Source organism: Ictalurus furcatus, chromosome 8 (assembly GCF_023375685.1).
Source record: "Ictalurus furcatus strain D&B chromosome 8, Billie_1.0, whole genome shotgun sequence".
In the NCBI taxonomy this organism is placed as follows: domain Eukaryota; kingdom Metazoa; phylum Chordata; class Actinopteri; order Siluriformes; family Ictaluridae; genus Ictalurus; species Ictalurus furcatus.
In genome coordinates, this window is record NC_071262.1 from 14,640,902 (window position 1) to 14,662,454 (window position 21,553).

The window sequence follows — 21,553 nt, forward strand, 5'->3', positions numbered from 1 at the left end:
TATTAGAAAAGAATGTATTGACGACTTTTTAATTAAGTTAAGGACGGATGGGGAAAATATATAGCTGCATTTGTTTCTTACAGGAGTTGGAAGGCTCTAGTCATCAGTTATTTAGTTAACAGCTGGATGTATTTTGTCTGATGTCTTCTTACCGATAGATGGCGCTAACAAAGCACTCCTTAACGTTGTTATTCTGTCTGAAATCCGCCTTTTTCTTCTCCTCGGAAAAAGAAGTTTCGCCAAAACCAGAACTAGTCAGACGGAGTAGATTTTACGGCAGGTTTACCTCAGGAGTCAGATTGAGGACACTGACAGGAAATCCCTCGACAATTAAACCCTTGACCTACAGCAGTGCTTTTGTTCTCTTTCTGTTTTTAAATGTAATAAATATATTTAATAAATATAATAAATAAGCCTAATAGTAAATAAACATGACAAGCAGGTGTTTTGTTCTCTTTATAAACTAATACAACAAACGTGACAAATGAACAGTGAGAAAATGAACTTTGTTTTAATACAATCCATAATGTCCGTGACAGAGTGCTCTCTGACACATCAGCGTCCGGATTCTCTCACTCATTTCCCTTCACTTCTTCCCCATATAGTGGACTCAAATGTCATTCACTATATAGGGAATAGTGAATGAGTGAGCGGTTTCGTAATTAGTTAACATGCTACTTAACTGATCAGCAGTTATAGGTACAAGCTAATAACAAGGAATATCATGTATGCTATCTTACTGAACAATTGCAGACAGCAACTCAAATATAATGTGTGCGCTGGGAATATCTTCCCATCTCTCTCCAGGCCGTTGTGCTGCTTGGCTGGCTAACTGTTCAGTGGTAGTGAGATAGTGGTACTGTTTTGGCTCACACTACAGTGCATACTGCTACCATCAGCTGTGTCTCCGCCAGTTTCAGAAACTCCACTCCTTGCCTATGTAAATGTGATCCATCATGATTGCCATAGCTAGCTGAGTCGTCATTGCTGCCGACGTCACTCACAGTGCACTTTTGCGACTGAGAAAATAGTTTCTGTGCCATTTAGAGGGGAAAACGCGTGCATTTTAGCATTTGGGTCACTTTTAAAAAGTTGCTAGAAGTTCCAGGTAAATTTTAAAAGTAGCTAGATTTGCTGCTATGTGCTTAAAAAAAGTTTCTAAATCTAGCAACAAAATTGCTAAGTTGGTGTAAGAGACATCAATTTATTAGCGACGGTATTACCGGAAACTTCTGCAATTGGTCAATAGAAGCCTGGCTGCTGCTTGTGATTGGTCGACATCCTGCGAACGTTTACGTGGCATTGGTGGCTCTGCGCAGACTCAGTGCGCTCTTCCTCGGCAGTGGTTACATTATGGTGTTGAAAATGCAGTTAATGCTAGGCACGTTGCTGTTCTTCAATGTTTGCTGCAGTCTCGTCTCTGCACTGTACTTTCACATCGGCGAGACTGAAAAGAAATGCTTCATTGAAGAAATTCCGGATGAAACCATGATAATCGGTCAGTATGTCAAGTGAAAGATTTCCGAGTCAGGAAGACGGCTAGCTGAATGCTAAGAGATTAGCCTGTGTCCTCTCAGGTTAGCTTGACGGCTATCTGCATGGACTCGTCAGATAAATAACTTCAACATTTCAGCACTTAGCTGGTTATAGTGTCGGTATATGTTCTAGGTTTCGAGTTAAGGTTGGATTTTGTGGGTTTTTAAATCGGTGCTGCAAACATTATGGCGCTAGCCGGCTCGCTGCCACAGCTATGCTATGCTAGTTAGCTGTGTGAGGGGACTGTCAGATTCGCATTGAGTTTACCGGCTGGTTTTGAAAGCTTAGCAGGTGTTTTGTACCCTAAAAATACTCATGCTCATACTTGCCACTAGGAATAATTTTGTTAACAAACACACACACAGGCGTATGTATTAGAGTGATTGTGATTTGAGCTTGTCTTTTGTTGTTTATACTTGGAGGAACCCAGAGATATTTATGAAACACCGTTTCCATCTGCTAAGACAACAAAAAAAAAAATGACTTGCCAGTTGTTTGCTGACATTTATTTATTTATTTATTTATTTCTATTTATGCTATTTAAAAATGCGTCATTGAACATTTTGAATAAAATCAACAATCTAGTCTTTTGATGATGTTGGATTACGGTATTATTCACTGTGAAGACGCTACTGAGGAAAACTTGTTACAATAGCATTTCTCCTACCCAGGAAAATACCATACACTGTTCTAACATTATTTCATGCTTCTTTTTTTTTCTTTCGATGTAAAAACTTAAATTCAGCAATAATGAACATATTGGGAAATTTCCTCTGTAATATCTTTCTAGTCACGAATAGAAATAAAATGCTAAAACTAAAAACAAAACAACAAAAAAAAACCCAGATGTGCTTTAGCAGTGTGCTGTAACGCTTCCGTTGAAGTTAGTGTATTTCAGTTGTGTATGACGTCATTGTGGTAAGTGGGCGGAGCTTAAAGCGTTCTTCAAAGTTGCTAGAAGTATCAGATAATATGGTGGCATGAGTGGACAAAAACTGTGAAATTCACATTTTTCTTTTGAGTAACCCCCCCCACTGCAGCGTCCGGTGCAAAATTATTAGCATTGCAGAGCTTACAAACTGCAGTTTTGTCGTCATTCCAAACAAAAGACATCATCTTTACACACAGCATGAAATCGATGTGTTTTCCCGTCATCTTTTGATTGACAGGTTATAATCAGCCCTGATCATCGGATGTTTTTAAACTTTCGGCCGATACAACGGTGCATCTCTAATCAAAACAATCGTAGACCTAGAGCGGAGAAGCGATGGTAATTACCATCACAATGGGTAATTATTCTAGGATCATGCTGTTTTGAAGGCAAGCTCATTCTTTAGGTGAAAAAAAACTTTCCAGAAATTTTAGTGCCCAGTTACATCCCAGTGTCCTTGTCTTGGGATGTGAATATATGAGACTTTGAGCTGGACTTGATGGTTTTACTGATGTTTGCCCATTCTGAAATGTAAATATGCTACGTAAATAATTCCTTTTTCAATACTGGAAAACGTGACTCCACCCTCACTCCAGGACTCACCTTGCACTTCAGCTGAGTAACAGCTTTCAGAAGATTTGGGCCAAGACCTCCTCACAACGTGCATTCAGACAAATCCTGCTTCAATTCATGTGCATCGAACATGTAGGGCTAAAAGGTCTCATTTACCAACGGACATCACTGTGAAATACAAATTTGTGCAGTTGCGATTTCGCCAATTCCAATAGTTTTCCACAAAAAAAAGCATTAAAAAAACTCTGCAAGTTGCATCGCATATTTTGAAAAAAGCCACAGCGAAATCAAGCATCTTTGGCCGCAACAATCACAAAACAACTCGGCGATATCCTGTACAGAGTGGTATGTGACTGAGAGGTGGAATGTATATCGTCACTAATGGTTGTGAAATACAAAGCATTGACTACAGGGTGTCCCAAAAGTCTCCTTACATAGGCATAGGGGACTATGTATTCCAGCACCATGTCGGTTGTGCCTTCATCAGTGGATGTTCGTGGACGTCCACTTCTCGGTTGGTCCGCAACACTTCCAGTCTTTTTGAATTTGTTAATAAGTTTGGCAGCAGTGTCGTGTGTGATGTGCTTGCCATGTTTCCTGTTAAAGTCCTTGTGACAGCTTCCTGATCCAGCCATGAGAATGTTTTCAATACGTTCTTCCTTTGAAAAAAGGTGTTCTTAATATCTATCTGAACAAAATATACAATACGAGCTGAATATCATTTTTAACATTTTCCCAACTCTGCAATTACATCTTCTCCAGGAAACTACAGGACGCAGCTGTATGACAAGCAGTCAGAATCGTACCTGCCTGCCACACCAGGGCTCGGGATGTTTGTGGAAGTTAAAGACCCTGATGAGAAGGTCAGTTGACATCCTACAGGCTATTTAGCAGGAATGCAGAATTATCAGTACTTCTTAAGCTCAAACTCGGATGTGTATTTTTAATTTTTTTTTTTCTCCCACATGTTTTAGGTGATCCTGTCTCGTCAATATGGGTCAGAAGGCCGCTTCACCTTCACCTCCCACACACCCGGAGAACACCAGATCTGTTTGCACTCCAACTCCTCCAAATTTTCTCTCTTCGCTGGTGGAATGCTTGTGAGTTAAACCGTCCATTCATGGTTCTTCTGGTCAAAAAGATTAACGCCTCATATCCGTGTACTGTATGATATCTGGATTTTAGTGCCGTTTTATATGTAATGTTGTGTTATCCTATCCATAGCGTGTTCATCTGGACATCCAAGTGGGCGAGCATGCGAATAACTATGCGGAGATCGCCGCGAAAGACAAGCTGACCGAGCTGCAGCTGAGAGTGCGCCAGCTTGTGGAGCAGGTTGATCAGATCCAGAAGGAGCAGAACTATCAGAGAGTAAGTGTAATGCTTCATTTTCATGCGAGAGAATATGTAACCTGACACAGAGTTTATAAATAAGCATTCAGAGGAGCCACAGTGCACACCTCAAAAAGTGTGGCAGCTCAATGGTTAGGACGTTGGACTTCTGATCGGAAGTCCAACGTGAGCCGTGAGTTCAAATCCCAGCACCGCCAAGCTGCCACTGCTGGGCCCTTGAGCAGGGCCCTTGAGCAAGGCCCTTAACCTTCAATAGCTCAGTTGTTTAAAGAAAATGAGATAATTGTAAGTTGCATTGGATAAGGGCGTTTGCCAAATGCCATACATATAATGTAATGTAATGTAAAAAAATCCCAACAGGTCATTCGAATTCACAGCAAACGCCAAGTGTTTAGAGAGGAAGTCTGTCTAATGATGCTCCAGGGGTTGTTTCTGCTTTTACCCACCAGTAAAGTTTGTGTGTCCAATTCTCCAAAATATAATCATGTCATTTAAATACTGTTAAAGAGCATTATTATTTTTAATGAACACATGATATGGAAAAGCTTCTCTTGCAACAGAGAGACTGAATGCAAATGATATTTGCATGGTGAAAGAACGATTAAATCTGGACGAGGAAGTAAATGGCATGTACTAAAATGAACTTTGGTAGCAGTTAGTTTGGCGTCAACTATGTAATGTATGACGTACTTCAGGCTACTGTTACCGTTAATGATCCTTAACTACAGTGTAAACAGTTCTGTCAAATCACTTACTTTGTTTCATACCTATTCTCCATATTTTACAACGAAGCGCCCAACTTCCTTTTCCATTTTTATTTTTCAGTACATTCAGGATTTGTACATTACACACTGCCCCTATTCAGTCTCTCCAGGATTTTGTGATCACAGAAATTAACACGAAATCAAGCAAATGCCACAATATTCAGAGGAGCTTGCGTTTTTTATTTATGGTGTAATTACCGCAGATTTCCCACAGATTTGAGCCAAGACGCGTCATGTGACAGAATTCGAGCATTTTTGGTCGCAACAATTACAAAAAAACTCTGTGGAATCCTGTATGGACTGACTAATGCATACGTTCAGGTTATGCATGTTAGTAGACACCTATGCATACGGTTACACACCACGCTTGTACACGCTCGCAGATCCCCAGACTCCCAAGTATAAATCAGATCTTCATCCTGTGACGTCGTAAGAATATTGAGGACCATAAAATATCAATCGAGCAGTATATTACATCACAGTATACTTTTCTGAGGTCAGTACCTTTTCCCAACAGGTCAAAGCCATCGTAGGTGTCCTCAAATTATCATGTAGCTGATTATGTTGAAATGTGTCTCTGTACCATTTTTTTTTTGTTAAATTACTACTGATTTTAAATAAACGCTAAAAATATATAAATAAATAAACAACGAAGCCATAGTTTTGATATCTGTTTAATGCAGTACTGTTTTACCACTTCTTTGTTAATATATCTAATACTTTGGACACTTATTACCATTTACATTTGGACTGTAACCAAATACAATTAAATTAGTCAGGAAAAGAAGAAATAAGGTGTTCTAAACAGATTCAGATGCAAATAGGAGGTGAACTATTCATTCCTTAGGTTTTTACATTCGTGTGGGTGTATCTACCTACAGTTACATTTATATAGCATTATATGGCATTTCCATCTCTGGGTTTTATTTCCAGTGTATCCAGGGGGTATATTTGAAGGTTTCATACTTAATTGAAGGAAAATAACATTTTTATTTTAACAATTTTTATTCTGGATTAAATCCTGGACATCTATACAGATATTTGCAGCATGAACAGACCTCACATGTGGAAATGTGAAAAATTGTTGTACACCTCTGTGTGTGTGTATATACTGATGTAATAATGTCCTGTCCTCCTTTTCCAGTACCGTGAAGAGCGCTTCAGACAGACCAGTGAGAGCACCAACCAGAGAGTCCTGTGGTGGTCTATTGTTCAGACGCTGATCCTGGTGGCTATCGGTTTCTGGCAGATGAGACATCTTAAGAGCTTCTTTGAAGCCAAGAAATTAGTCTAAAGTGTGCGTGTGTCAGTGTTTTTTGATTATGTATGCAGTATACAGCTGATTTGAAAAGTCGTCTAGACTGCTGAATTGAACCTCTAAGTTGAACTGCCTTTCTAAAATTTCTCCCAGACTTGCATTGAGCTTATTTCACCATATTTTGTTTCCATGCCACTTACCTCTCAGCTGTGTTCCAGTTGACTTCCTAAGGTCAAAACCACAATACTTTTTTTATTTTGATATCATGTTTTTTTTTGTCCACCCTGAATGAAATCTGACAGTTTGAAAAGTCAGCACAAAAGTCTGAATATGATCTGAATTTTGTTTTTAAAGCATGGTATCAGGAGTTTTGTGCGAAGTTGTCCTACACTGAAGATGCACACATTTATCCTAGACACAAAATCAACTCTCTGATTCTGTTGCTTGGTGTACAACTCTTTGTTGGTTAGGAATTAGTGACGTATGTAAAGTTTGGTTATTTCAGAGTGAATGTATGTCCATACTTTTATTTAATATTCATTTGTTCAATTAACATGAACTGTTTTCCAGCCTAAATGTCCAGATGAATGGGTTCAGAAGGTTGTTTACAGCTCTAGTAGCTTTTCTGCAGGCAACGGCACAGACACCAGATCTGTACTGAAAAATGACTGGTTTTTTCCCCCCTGCATTGTATAATGTGTTGAGGAAAAATACCTACGTTAGTGCTTTGATACAGTTTGGGCTTTGATTATGGATTAAATTTCAGATTTCAGATTCTTTTGGAGGGAGAGGCAGAATTATAATGTCTATTAATTGTATATTTTCTAGAATATTTGTCTTACTGTAGGTAAGAGTCACTTTTTTTTTTTTTTTTTTTTTTTTTTTTTTTAATAAATAAACCACACTTGTGGTTTGTTTAAAATGATAATGTCTCATCCTATATCTAACTTTTATTTTAATATCCTGCAGTCATCCTGGCCGTTTATTTTCCTGTGTGCGCAGATACTCAGGTATTTCTGAATTCGATAGAAATTATTGTCACCTACATTTTTCGTGAAGAGCTGCAATATCAACCCTGCAAAATGAATGCGATCATCCTCAGTGCTCTCTAAAGGCTGAATTTTATGTTTCTGTTCAATTTTATTACTTGAAGTTTCTTCTTCCCATATAAATTATTTTTCAACTTCATTTCTTTTATAGCCCCCCCCCCCCCCCCCACTTTTCAACCATATAGGATGTGACCATGTACTTCTTTTAATTTGGGGTTCTTGATAGACATTTATGTACACAGATCTTGTTGGCTGAGGGTTTAAGCTTTTTAAATGACAAGAGGGGAAGACTGTGTCGTGATGTGTTCATGATTGCACTCAAATAAAGTTTTCATCTCCCTCCAGTTTGCTAGTAACATTTTTTACAATGTACTACTGTAAAACTACTTTTCAAGAAACCAGAAATAAATGTGATACAATTGCCTAATCCTAGAACTTTATGCACTAAATATTTTGGATTTACTTGAACATCGTTCTTCAGTCACGTTTATTATAGAAATTTCTGAAGTCTCTGCTTTAATCTCCCCACCCGAGTCTGAGCCCATTTTTCCTGCTATGCTTAAACCAGCACTCAACAATTTCAAAGGAGCAGTTTGCAGTTTAGCAGCTCCAGAGTCCTGGGCTTGATCCTGAGCTTAGGTTACTGTCTGTGTGGCATTTCACATGTTCTCCCAGTGCCTGTCTGGGTTTCTTGGATGTTCTCTGGTTTCTGTACAGAAACATACCTGTAGATGGATTGGCTACTCTAAGTTGCTCCTAGGGGTGTTTGTGAATGTGAGTCTGTGATGCCATGCTATAGTATGGCATCCCATCTGGGTTGTATCCCTGCCACGCATCTAGTGTTCCCACTCCCTACTGCTCCACATCATACGGGCATGTTAGCTATGGTGGAAAACAACAGATATAAACTCCTTATCTTTAATACACCGTAAACAGTGTTTGGTGTTTGGAGTGGGTGTCTCAGGTGTGTTACATTACAGACATTACAGTTTATTGCTCTGGCTACATCTGCAGTCCTCATGCGTCCCTGCAGCAAGCCTATGGCATGTTCACGCAGGTGAGCAGACACACTAGGAATCTTTTTTCTCACGTTTTTCAGAGTCAGCATTTTGTTTTGCTCAGTGCGCACCTTACTGTACTACTTGGGCCAAATGGCAGCCATCCACCCCTAACTAACTAACTGTTCATCTGCCAAATAGGAAAGAAATGGGGGGCTCCCATGTCTAGAAAGAGATTGGCCATGTCATTACTATGGCCTATATGCAGGACGAATGCCTACTGTCTCATCCAAATGGGCATGTGCAGCTCCAGGAAATTTGTGCTTCAGATACCTGGGTGTCACCGTACACCTCCGCTGGGTTACAAGATCAACACTAAGGCTGGGTAAAAATCTCGATTCTTATATGCGCGTGCTTTATTGAGAGGACGTGAATATTATCTGTAGTTCGCCTCTCGTCCTGAAGATGTCGCCATCTTTCATGTTTTGAATTTTGAAAACGGTTTTACTTCTTAAACATGTTTGAAGTTGTTAAAGAATTTTACTGTTGCACATTTACAACGTTTTAATTTTTTTTTACAGTAATGTGCATTGTGCAGTTTGTGCTTACCTTGAGTGCACTGATGCACATATTTATGATTTCTTGTTACAATGTTACTCAAAGTAAAAGAAAAAGTAATTAAACATAATTGTGTGGGCCCTATTGTTAATGTAAATGTGTATTTCAGTAATATAGCTAAGTAGGAGGCTTTCAGTTACCAGAATTTATATTAAAATATGGATTCCATGTCTGCCAAACATTTTAAATGAAATATTTATGACTAATCAATATTGAATTGAATCGAAATCGAATCGCCAAATTGGTCACAATACCCAGCCCTAGTCAACAAACACCACTCTCAGGAGGTCATCCCAGGACACTTTTCCAGGAGGGTCAGTTCCTCATGGCATTGTGGAATCCACACGTTATCCAGGTGATGCTCACTGCCCCTGGTTGTTTGGAGGGATGAAACAGAACTGTAGTAACTTGTGGTCTTTGAACACAGTACAAACCAACAGAGTTCCTTGTCATATACTGTGCCAGTGTTCGACCTGGCGAGTTTACATTTGACATTTACAAACGCCTGCTCGGTTTAAATGAAAAAAGGAAGAACACTTTTCTATAAAAATGTAAACAGAAAGCTGTTATGAACTCCAGTTTTTCTGTGGTATCTTTGAAATTACCGGTACTATAGCTCCAGAAACAGTTCAACCCCTGTAAAACAGACGCCTAAAATGAGATCAGCCAGAACTAAACCCCCACTGCAAGGCAATACCGCCAATCCTAATGCGTGTTTGAAATTATGAAACGCTTAAAAAAATTATAAACACATTTAACTTTTGCGAAGAAGCAATACTATTCCGCTTTAAACAAGACTAGGAACCTTCCTCCATGTCACGTTGTTTCCTTCCAGATTCTTTAGCGGTCGGAAACAGCCAGCGTGTGATTTTTTTTTTCTTCTTCCTTTATTTATTTATTTATTTATTTATTTATTTATTTATTTTACCGCACTGTGTCGATTTACGCTATTGTACACGGATGTGACGATATACAAAACAGACCGCGCTGTCCCTTATTAGGTACTAGTATTGTAGGATGCGACAGTTATGAGTGTTATAAAGAGTAGAGTTTAGTTGTTCGTTGCGACTTTATGGCCGGTTAGCAGTGCGGCTACGTGTCGGAACTTACCTGGTTTCATCCAGCCACAAACCTTGCGATTGAAAGAGACGCAAAAAATCTTACATTAAACTAGAAACACTGAAATTCCGCAAATATGAAGGAGAAAAGACATCAGGATGTTTTGCCGTCTACCCGGTAACGAAAGAGTCGGACTGCAGGAAAGGGGGAACTGGGAAAGAGCTGAGTTGATAATGTAGCTGCTGTTTAGCTCGAGATCACAATTTCAGCCAATAGTGCGGTTCTTGTGTCTGTCTACTGCAGGGGAAAAAGTCTTATAAACAGCACCAACGCTTTTGATAGAACCACGATGATGTACTCTTCCCGGAGAAAACCAGTGCTCTATTTTAAAGAGGACAAAAGGTAAGGACATGGTGATTATTATTTATTATCTGGAGTTTATTTGAAAGGCATTAGAGGTAAATCCAAAGCTGGTGATGACACGCTGCACTCATACAGGCAGTTAAGAAGTAGCTGTTGTTTTGTTTCTTTCTTCATTTCTGAACATCCAAGAAATGAAAAGCAAAAGGCTCCTCATCGTGGAGATGTGCTGTGAGTAGTATCTAATCTGTATTACCTGTCTGTGCTTGCTTGACACTTTATGAAGCGAAAAGATGGCTTTAAAAAAAAAAAAAAAATGCAAGTTGTGAGTTGCCTGTGTGTGTCAGCCAGAGTCGGTGTTAAACTCTAAACCGTGTTTGCATGTTAGATTGATTCTTCAGTTAACTTTATCCAAACATTGCTCATATGAATGATATTCTACACTTGGATTATCGGGTTGTGGTATTTCAGTGGTTAAGGTGTTGGACTACTGCTCAGAAGGTCGTGAGTTCAGACCCCAGCACTGCCAAACTGCCACAGTTGGGCCCTTGAGCAAGGCCCTTAACCCTCAACTGCTCAGATGTATAAATGAAACAAATGTAAGTCGGTCTGGATAAGAGCGTCTGCCAAATGCCGTAAAATGTAAAATGATTCTAAGTACCGATTATACAATTTGCACAGCAATTAAGCGATTTAGGGCTTCATAATTTGAGCAAAATTCCGTTATGAATATACAGTTGGAGAAGAAGGTAACATGATACATTAAGAGCCAGGGGGTTGTAAACATTGGAACAGGATGATTGGTGTAAATTGTTAGTATTTTGTCTTCTGGGTAAAATGTAATTATCTTATTTACCTTCTGAAGGGCAATATTAAATGGGAAGAAAAAGATCTTTAAACAAAATAATAACAATTTACACCGATAATCCTGTTCAAAAGTTTACATCCCCATGGCTCTTAATGTATCGTTTTGCCTTCTTGTGCATCAGTGAATGTTTGCACTTTTTGTAATAGTTGTGTACGAGTCCCTCAGTTGTCATCAGTATGAAAAGATGGATCTCAAAATCATAGAGCCACTGTTGGAAAGGGGTCAAATATGTAGAAGATGCTGGAAAAGCAAAGAATGTGCAGGGCCTGGAGGATTTTTCTGAAGAACAGTGGGCAGTTTAACTGCTCAGGACAAACAAAGGACTCATGAACAACTATCACAAAACATAAAAACAGTCATTGATCATCCAGGTAACAACACACAGTATTAACAATCAAGTGTATGTAAACTTTAAACAGGGCAATTTTTATAAATTCAGCTATTATCTTGTCATTTGGACTATATGTAAACATCTGTTATGTGAAATAGCTTATTTAGGACAGTACTAAATAAAACAACATGGGATATATTTGATCCCTCATATTTTGTTAACACTATTAAGATTTAGCAGATTCTGCAAGGGGTATGCAAACTTTTGGGCATAATTGTGCGTGTGTATATATGTATATGTTTATATAAATGTATATTTCTCCGCATTATTTATTGCTGTGTGGTGGCTCATGTGATTTCATAAAAAAAACAACTTTGATTATACATGTGGAGCATCTTGGGTTAGTCAGGATACTCTCAGCATGCCATCATTTTTAATAGTTTGTTTAATGGTTGAATTTGCACACGGCTGTCTTCTGCATTATCAGTCCTTCACATGTCAGTGTTGTGATAAGAATTAGCAAATATATTGTGTAACCCTAATTAGGTTTAAATCTATAACACTTTCTGGAACAGGAAACCTCTAACTTGTGTTTGGAAACTTGAAGCAGTGTTCAGATAACAACTAACCAGAGACACAACAATTTGAATTTTTTTTTTTTTTTTTTTTTTTTTAACAATTTCTTATGTGATCCCAATATTGGAGCTCTATGTATCTGCTCAGACCTTATATTGATATATTATTATATTTAAATTAATAATAATATAATATAATATTGATCAGATATTGACATCCTACAACCCAGCAAGTGCTCTTTAGTTTGTTGTGCATTTCTTGCATTAGTGGCTTGACAGCAGTTGGGCTTTTAAGATAAGCTGTATCCAATGTTCAGTGCAGGACTTTGTTGGGTCACTCACCATCATGCACGTTTACAGTGTACACTGATCAGCCATAACATTAAAACTACTTATAGGTAGGTATAAGTGAATAACATTGATTATTTCATTACAGTGGCACCTGCCAAGGGGTGGAATATATTAGGCAGCAAGTGAACAGTTTTCAAAGTTGACAAGGGCCAAATTGTGGTTGCTAGACAACTGGATCAGAGCATCTCCAAAATGGCAGGTCTTGTGGGGTGTTCCTGGTATGCAGTGGTTAGTACCTACCAAAAATGGTCCAAGGAAGAACAACCAGAGAACCGGTGACAGGGTCATGGGCGCCCTAGGTTCACGGATGTGCATGGAGATCGAAAGCTAGCTCGTCTGGTCAGATCCCATAGAAGAGCTACTGGAGCATGCAGTGCATCGCAGCTTGCTGCGTAATGGGCTGCTTAGCTGCAGACCAGTTAGAGTGCCCATGCTGACCCCTGTCCACTGCCGAAAGCGCCTACAATTGGCTTGTGAGCATTAGAACTGACGTTTTATAATGTAGACGGCTGTGTGCATCTGTGTTGCTTACCTGGGGAAGAGTTGGCACCAGGATGCACTTTGGGAAGAAGGCAAGCTGGCAGAGGCTGTGTGATGCTCTGGGCGATGTTCTGCTAGTAAACCTGGGGTGTGGATTCATGTGGATGTTACTTTGACACGTACCACCTACCTAAACATTGGTGCACCCCTTCATGGACATGGTATTCCCTAATGGCGTTCAGCAGGATAATGTGCCCTGCCACACTGCAAAAATTGTTCAAGAATGGTTTGAGGAACATGACCAGGAGTTCAGGGTGTTGACTTGGCCTCTAAATTCCTCAGATCTCAATCCGATCGAGCATCTGTGGGATGTGCTAAACAAACAAGTCTGATCCATGGAGGACCCACCTCACAATTTACAGGACTTGAAGGATCTGCTGCTAACATCTTGGTGCCAGATACCACAGTACACTGTCAGAGGTCTTGTGGAGTCCATGCCTCGACGGGTCAGAGCTGTTTTGGCGGCACAAGGGGGACCTACACAATATTAGGCAGATGGTTTTAATGTTATGGCTGATTGTTGTAAAATATGTCAGTGGATCAGACAGTGTGTTCCAGGCCACTATCTACCCCTATACGGTAACTGTATATTGGATCAGTGCACTTCTGCAACTAACCTGTTTTGCATACAGTGATCTTGCTGACTGATCCTGTTTTGCAGGATCAGTCAGAAGGTTTTTGTATTGTCTTTCACAGTTCACTCTTTTCTTCTGCTTCAGATTTCTATGGAAAAAGTGCACAGTGCTGAAGCTGTTCGGTCTCTGCGTGGTGCTCGTCCTCGGGTCTCTTCTCTGGCTGCAGCTGAGCTGTTCAGCTGATCTGAACCAGGCACTGTTGGCTGATCGTCCTCCCTATCAGCCATGTCCTTTAGAGAGACATGCTGCACCCGTTGATGACTCCTCATGGGGCCCTCATAAAATGGCTGTCATTGTTCCCTTCAGGGAGCGCTTTGAAGAACTTCTTATTTTTGTGCCGTACATGCACGCTTTCCTCAACAAAAAGAAAATACGACACAAAATTCTTGTTATCAACCAGGTGGATCATTTCCGGTGAGAATTTGATTTTGTTCTTCATGTTTAGTTGTGTTAAGCTGGTCGTGCACATGAAGTTGTAGTGTTTTACTTTGTAGTGTGGAGCTTTATTACAGTTGTAGTGTGGAGCTTTATTACAGTTGTAGCATGGAGCTTTATTACAGTCGTAGTGTGGAGCTTTATTATACACATGTAAAGTGTTCTGTTGAAATGTTGTTGGAATACTGTAATGCAGATGTCCGGAACCTATGGCTCTTTCAGCGATTGCCTATGGCTCAACGGCAGGAAAATAATATGAATTATGAAAGCTAGTGTGTCAATTCAATTAAAACTCTACATATTGTAAAATATTACATAATTCATAATCAAGGCCTGTTTGTCATGTATAAACCAACCTGTGGCACAACAAGCTCAAGTTTCACTGGAGTGAGACAGAGATGAAAAGGTGAAATTGTTAAAAGAAGACCAACAGACTAATATCGTTCTTTCCATTTTGAACGGACAGACGAATTTGCATATACAGAAGTTGCATTAATGGTAAATAGTGTTCAATTTACTCTTACTTGAAATGCCGGCTTTTAGGTCAAGAACAAATTCCAAATGGCCTTTATTACATAACCACTTTTTATAATTATGCAATAATAGTACAGATGCATCGATACTAAATTTCTCAGCCGATACCGATAACCGATTATTCAGAGTGATATCGCCCGATACTGATAACTGATAGTTCTGCCTTTTATGTCTTCTTTTAAATGAATAATAATTCCACAATTCTGAAAGAAATGCATATAAAAACTTTATTCTCAACATTTCAACAAGTTGTTTCACAGTAACTTTTCTCATAAACAGAAAACACATTACTCAAATTAACATTAACTAAATTCTGAAGATTAAAGTAAGATTTCTTAACTTATTGAACGTTATTAATTCATATTAACATTGACTGAATTCTAAAAAACCTACTGTTAGTCTCACACTCACTCACCACAAACAAAAGCATTTCTACTTCATCACTGAACATCAAACTGGTATTATATAATATCAACTTTTTTTATATATTAACATTAACTGGATATGAAATATACTACTCTACAAATATATTTTTCTGTGATGTGTGTATGTATGTGTGTGTGTGTGTATGTATATGTATATATATATATATATATATATGTGTGTGTATATATATATGTGTGTGTATATATATATGTGTGTGTATATATATATATGTGTGTATATATATATGTATGTGTATATATATATGTATGTGTGTATATATATGTATGTGTATATATATATATATATATATATATATATATATATATATATATATATATATATATATATATATATATATATATATATAACATCTAAAAAACATTTCTCTGGCTCTTTAAAGAAAAAATCATACCATTTTTTTTTTTTTGGCTTTAATGGCTCTGCAAGCTGAAAAGGTTCCCGACCTCTGCTGTAATGTATGCACAGTTGCTAGTTTATTAAGTACACCTACCTCCTCATTGACCACAGTTAAACTTAACATAAAGGTCATTTTGTAGGTACACAGTTACTGACAGTACCCCATGTGCTGGGATGCACAATTCATCAGCTCCTCTCACCCATTGGAAAAGCCAGTTCACTGATGGGGAAAAGATGTGGGAAATAAAAGAGGCACATTTGATTCTGGTAGTGGTTTCTTTATCTTTGTGTGAGATTTACCTAGGAGAACTTTGACATGTGAATCCACGAGTCTCAGTCTCGTGAGCTAATAGAAAACAAGTGGTCAGTTGGTCAGTTAAAACAAATATTAAGTAGCATTCACACTGGACTTTTGCCTTGTTGTTTTCTTACTGCTGCTTGGCTATAAAAATTGCCATCACATGCACTGCTGTAGGCAGTTTTTGTGGTAAAATTCTGGGTGGGTTTTCCATCTTTTTAGCATTGCTGGGACCTCTGCCTCTACCCTGTCTCCCTGTCTATCACTGGAAAAGAACAACAATGACCAGATATAACTTTTGTGGCAATTTTACAGAAGCAGCATCCTTTAAATACCTGCAATGGTTAAAAAAACCACGAATAAATAAATAAATATATAAATGTCAAATGAAAGAAAAATAAGTGTGAAAGCTTTCGATTCCCCATAATAATGATGAAGCGTTAATGACTAGTAATGTGTTGAAACTTGGCATGTAATACATTTAACGTCGCTACTTTGCAGAACAGAAGGCTGCTAAATTTAGACAGAGGAACTTGTAATTGTCATATCCTGTGTATCAGCTTCAACAGAGCCTCTCTCATCAATGTTGGCTACATGGAGAGTGGAAATGATACAGACTACATAGCGATGCATGATGTGGACTTGCTGCCTCAGAATGAAGCTCTAGACTATGGATTCCCAGAGGAGGGACCCTTCCATGTAGCTTCACCAGAGCTTCACCCACTGTATCATTATAAAACGTATGTAGGAGGGATTCTGCTGCTTTCCAAGAAACACTATCAAATGGTAAAGAAATTGCAATACTTATATTTATTATTATTATTATTGTGTTTTAAACACTAAAGAAAAGTATATCTAACTCAACACGGTGGTAATTCTACCCCTAGTGCAATGGAATGTCCAATCGGTTCTGGGGTTGGGGAAGAGAAGACGATGAGTTCTTCAGAAGGCTGCGAACAGCAGAACTGCAGGTTGATAAGACAGAAAATTCACACGTCTGGTGATAAAATGTTCCTTTGGATAACATGTGCTGTGACTTGCTGTCTAATCTTCACACAGCTGTTCAGGCCAAAAGGAATAACCACAGGGTACAAAACGTTCAGGCACATTCACGACCCTGCCTGGAGGAAGAGAGACCAGAAGAGGATAGCTGCACAAAAACAGGTACAGGAGAGCAGTGACCAAACGCAGGCAAATAGACCACTCTTTGTAAACGAAGCCCCATTAATATGTTGAGTCGAGTTGTCTGAGGTCATGATGAATTTCTGACATGTGAGAGAATTTGTTTGGAAGTGTGTAGTCGATCCTAAGGATCTAACAAACCAAGCCAATGTTGAAGAACTAGCAGCAACCAAAGCAAGTTTTGAATCGCCTACCATTAATTACTGTAAAAAGTTGCACTCAAACACTTTACAAACACAACAGCTGACAGAAAATGCACCTATGCTCTGTACCTGCATTAGAATTAACTCGCCAAACCAGTAGGTGGCAGCAGCCTGTAAAAGAACATCCAGTACCTGCAGAAAAAGGCCTGTACCTTAAATTCAATACTACTGCAATAAATAGTCTGTCAGTGGTTCGCCCCTACACTATGACCTTGACCATGATAAAACGGTTACTGAAGGTGAATCAAAATCCTGATTAGAGCCTGTGTTCTTTCATTTTCAGTAATCATTTTAGTTGGTTTTTTGGTGGATCTGGAGTCTGATTGTGAAGTACAGTAGGTAGTCAACCAGAAAGCCTATTACTGTCACGTGTACCACCGCCGCCGCAAGGCCACAGCGGTAAATACAACCAGCCATATGTGAAAGTCATTTGCGAAATTACTGGACTGGAATGGTGACTGTTTGTAAATGGAGATCAGATATAACGGAATAAATTAATAGTAATAAAGATGACATTTTTAATTTGTCAAATAAAAAATCAGCAGTGACTGATTTCATGTTATTATTTTCAAAGCTTATTAGAACAATGTGCTCGAATCAGAACGAAAGAATGGCTTATATAAATTATATTTTGCTACACAAGTTAACATTTTTGGTTCAGAGTGTTGAAAAAAACCCTCATTTTTGATAAAATGGCTGTTAAAGATATTGATTGCAGAATTTCATATTTACTGATTAGAAATAACACGTTTTTTTGGGGGGGGGGCAGTAACTCATTTATCATTTCCCCCAAAGCTCTACTACACAATTGAGTATATATAAACTGTATGTGACTTCTTTGTGTGAATTATATTAATGTGTTTTATCTTTTTTTTTTTTTTTTCATGTAATTTCCTTACTTATTCGAGCTGTGGATAACTTCTTACGTCTGTTTTTATGGTTTAGCATGGAATTTCGGTGTTTCCCCCCATCTCTTTTTATTGTATTGATGTCTTTGTTATAAACTAGGGGAACACATCACGTGACGCATTTTGACGAATCACTTTGCCAGAAATTAAATTTAAACTTCCTTAGCCAATGGAAATTCTGTCTCCTTGTTTAGGTCAGCCTGTAGTTTCTCACTATTGGTGAGCTCAAGAAAGGAAATAACCATATTTAGACCAGCTATAATGATGCTAAAAATGCTAACTTATAACAAAGTTAAGGGAAATTTACATACTTAAAAATAAATGCCTAAAAATAAACATTTGAATGTGAACTTTTGTCATTTTTTATGGTATTAAATATATTGTTAAATAAGACTTGTTATAGAAGCAAAATGTACCGAAATCTGAAAATTGAGCAGTATGCACAAAAATGGCTTTTTGGCCTGCATGTCTCGCCTTAATTTTAACACATTTTGATACATTTTTTAAATACATTCAGTGATCAAATCAGGGGATGTGCATCATGTTTGTGTTGTTTGGACATACTGTTTACAAAGAGATTTGGATATCAGATCATTTAGAAGATCATTTGGGGAAGCATCAACACATGAAGAAATGTTATTTAGCAGATGCTATTAATTTGGATTACAAAAAGTTCTTTAACTTCACACGCAAGGCTTCAGTGGACTGTTTTTGTGTTTCCCAGCTGCTGGCTTTGAATACATTAGAAACAATGTGTACCTCCCCGTACCTCAAATCTGTCCGACATAACATCTTAAAAGCTTTATATAACACCTTAAAAGCTTTTGATTCAAATGTGTCATAATCACTCAGCAAAAGTCATCCCCCAGCTAGAAGTGAAAGCTTCAACTCAACTTTGCATTGAAGATGCATACCATCTGTAAGAATACACCTTGGCTGGGACAGCAGTCCATCATTGTGCACCATGTACAGACACACACACATTCACTAGGGGCAATTTAGGGTAGCCAGGCCAGCTACAGGTTTGTTTTTGAGAGATTGGAGGAAACTCACACAGACAATGGGGCAAAAGGGAGCCTGGAGCTGTGAGGATGCAACGCCAAAGAATTTCCCACTGTTCCAGCGAGCAATACTGTTTTGTTAAGAAAAAAAAGCCATTATAACTGAAGTAATGAGCTCTAAATACAAAGAGGTAATTTGTTATTGTTATACAGAATCGGTCTTCAGAAATGTCCGTTGCAATCACAATTAATTTTCTGAAGCTATGTAAAGGTGTTTTTTTTTTGTTTGTTTGTTTGTTTTTTTCTTTTGAAATAAACTCAAACGCAGAGTATTTTGTTGTGACTTTATTTAACGTTATGCTACTAGGTACTGCTGAATATAGATGTTTAAATTTAGTTTGTATAATGTTTATTCATCCTGTCTTATTATATTTTGCATGTTTTAATGATTGTTCTATTTTTTGGCAGGAACAGTTTAAAATCGACCCAGAAGGTGGTCTGACCAACATGCGCTACAAGGTGGAGTCTCGACAGGAGCTGATGATTAGTGGCGCACCCTGCACCGTCATCAGCACCTTGCTGGAGTGTGACACCAGCCAAACGCCCTGGTGCCAGTTCAGCTAACATGCCTGGCCTGCTGATGCACTGTGCTATGATAATGCTATTTCTCCATGTATAGGTTCTTTGTCGTGGACAGTTTTGCTTAAATAACCTGGTTATTTAACCGTGAACACCGAAAACAAGATGTAAACAGACACTGAGGTTTTATTGCTACTGGTCAGTATTATGATAATCTTTGATGAAGCTGCCTCTGTTTTTACTTGGACAGAACTGAACTGTCAGGTACTGCACTGAGAACACGTCAGCAATGTTGCTACTAATGAGCTTTTGTAGTATGGATTTAAGAAGTTGAGTTTCAAACTGGTGATGCTGTAGCAATAGCATTTTCTTGGACTCTTTCTCATGGTGCAGTAATTACAATTTTATTTGGGTATGCTGAATTCAGAATGAATGACTTGATGCTGATATAACTAAAATGGTTTAAGGGTACTTTGAGGACATTTGCGCACACTTCATATTTATATAAAAAATTCCAGTCTATTTAGTTTTTATACCATGTTTTATCCCATGTCCAGAAGTTAGTTGGTTTGGACTAGATTAAGTCATGAATGCCACTGCATGTCTGCATTATTGAAAGTTATAGTATAAGAAGAGAGGAGCATGCCTGCATACTCTTTACCAAAGACCTCTAAAAGTCACTTGTCCTCTTGAGGGTAAAGATGCAACATGTTGTGATATGGATGTAACAGTCAGTGGGGACAAAATGAATTTTTACAACTTCAAAGGATGTGTTGAATGAGTTTTGATAAGAGCAAACTTGAATCACTTTAAAAGATATATTAAATGGGATTATTTCAAGTCATGTTTACCTTTTTCTTAACCCCCCCCTCCAAATTGGGTCACTTGCCAGTTCCCACCCAACAGCCAGCTATCCTCATCATACGACAGCTACCAAAGGGGGTTGGTGAAGGCTGATGAGTGCTTCTGCCAAGACGTGTCTTTCAGCATCTTTTCAAGCTGCTGTAACCTGGGAATGTACCTCACTTTCTCCTGTTATATTGGCATTATACTTTGATGCATTCATCCAAATTGACAAGGTAACATAAGATTTGAACTGATTGTTGTTGTTGTTTTTTTAAAGCTGGCTCCATGTTCTACTGAAGAATTGTTGTCTAACAGAGATACCAAATCAGGGCACTGGGTATCGAGTTTGAAGCGGTGTGTGCTAGTAGGCAACTCGTATTACACATGCCTTAAGTGTGACAAAAGGATCTTTTTTTTTTTTTTAAAGCTGATGTCATGAATACATGCTAACACACCTTCTTTGCTGCAAATTGGAACATATAAAACTGACAGTATTGGCACATAGTGCTCTAGATGAAGTGAATCTGTTTGATATGAAAATAACCAGGACCCTCAAATATCCAAGTCTCAACTTGTTTCAAAACGCTTCTGGGAGATTATTCCGGAAATGCATGGTTGTTTTGATTGTTTAGTATTTGTATTTGACTACCTCCACCTTAATGCAGTGGGTATGGGGTTCTTCTATTCAAAGGCCAATTGCATTAAGTTACTACTACTCTAATGGATAGTAAATCCAGCCTAACTAGGCATTGTTCCGAAAATGATTATATATACCCAGTGACTGTCATCAGACATGAGTTTAGATTTAATATTGAGCTTTATCAATATGTTAACCTATCAATATCTAATGGAGAACAGTTCATTTAAAATATCCTAGGAACACCAGCTGAGGAACTTTTGAGAGCTTTCCTGACTTTGCCATGCT

General features: G+C 38.4%; 2 protein-coding genes across 2 annotated transcripts; both read left to right on the forward strand.

Moving 5' to 3' along the window:
* The first annotated feature begins 1,312 nt into the window (after window positions 1-1,312).
* On the forward strand, window positions 1,313-7,808 carry tmed9 (transmembrane p24 trafficking protein 9). Its single transcript, XM_053630980.1, has 5 exons — window positions 1,313-1,498; window positions 3,803-3,903; window positions 4,015-4,140; window positions 4,265-4,411; window positions 6,302-7,808. The coding sequence occupies exons 1-5, from the start codon at window positions 1,354-1,356 to the stop codon at window positions 6,449-6,451; spliced, it is 669 nt and encodes a 222-aa protein (XP_053486955.1). The 5' UTR covers window positions 1,313-1,353; the 3' UTR covers window positions 6,452-7,808.
* Window positions 7,809-9,592: 1,784 nt separating this feature from the next.
* b4galt7 (xylosylprotein beta 1,4-galactosyltransferase, polypeptide 7 (galactosyltransferase I)) lies at window positions 9,593-20,622 on the forward strand. The gene is made up of 6 exons (XM_053630978.1): window positions 9,593-10,541; window positions 13,884-14,213; window positions 16,470-16,695; window positions 16,797-16,880; window positions 16,969-17,073; window positions 19,672-20,622. The coding sequence occupies exons 1-6, from the start codon at window positions 10,489-10,491 to the stop codon at window positions 19,825-19,827; spliced, it is 954 nt and encodes a 317-aa protein (XP_053486953.1). The 5' UTR covers window positions 9,593-10,488; the 3' UTR covers window positions 19,828-20,622.
* Window positions 20,623-21,553: the final 931 nt, after the last annotated feature.

What these genes read in the sequence shown, in the direction of transcription:
- b4galt7 (XM_053630978.1), top strand. Translation starts at nt 10,489, where the DNA reads ATGATGTACTCTTCCCGGAGAAAACCAGTGCTCTATTTTAAAGAGGAC. An exon ending in TGCGAACAGCAGAACTGCAG is followed by an intron (nt 16,881 to 16,968) that starts GTTGATAAGACA and finishes ATCTTCACACAG; the next exon opens with CTGTTCAGGCCAAAAGGAAT. An exon ending in GGATAGCTGCACAAAAACAG is followed by an intron (nt 17,074 to 19,671) that starts GTACAGGAGAGC and finishes ATTTTTTGGCAG; the next exon opens with GAACAGTTTAAAATCGACCC.
- tmed9 (XM_053630980.1), top strand. Translation starts at nt 1,354, where the DNA reads ATGGTGTTGAAAATGCAGTTAATGCTAGGCACGTTGCTGTTCTTCAAT. An exon ending in TTAAAGACCCTGATGAGAAG is followed by an intron (nt 3,904 to 4,014) that starts GTCAGTTGACAT and finishes CACATGTTTTAG; the next exon opens with GTGATCCTGTCTCGTCAATA. An exon ending in AGGAGCAGAACTATCAGAGA is followed by an intron (nt 4,412 to 6,301) that starts GTAAGTGTAATG and finishes CTCCTTTTCCAG; the next exon opens with TACCGTGAAGAGCGCTTCAG.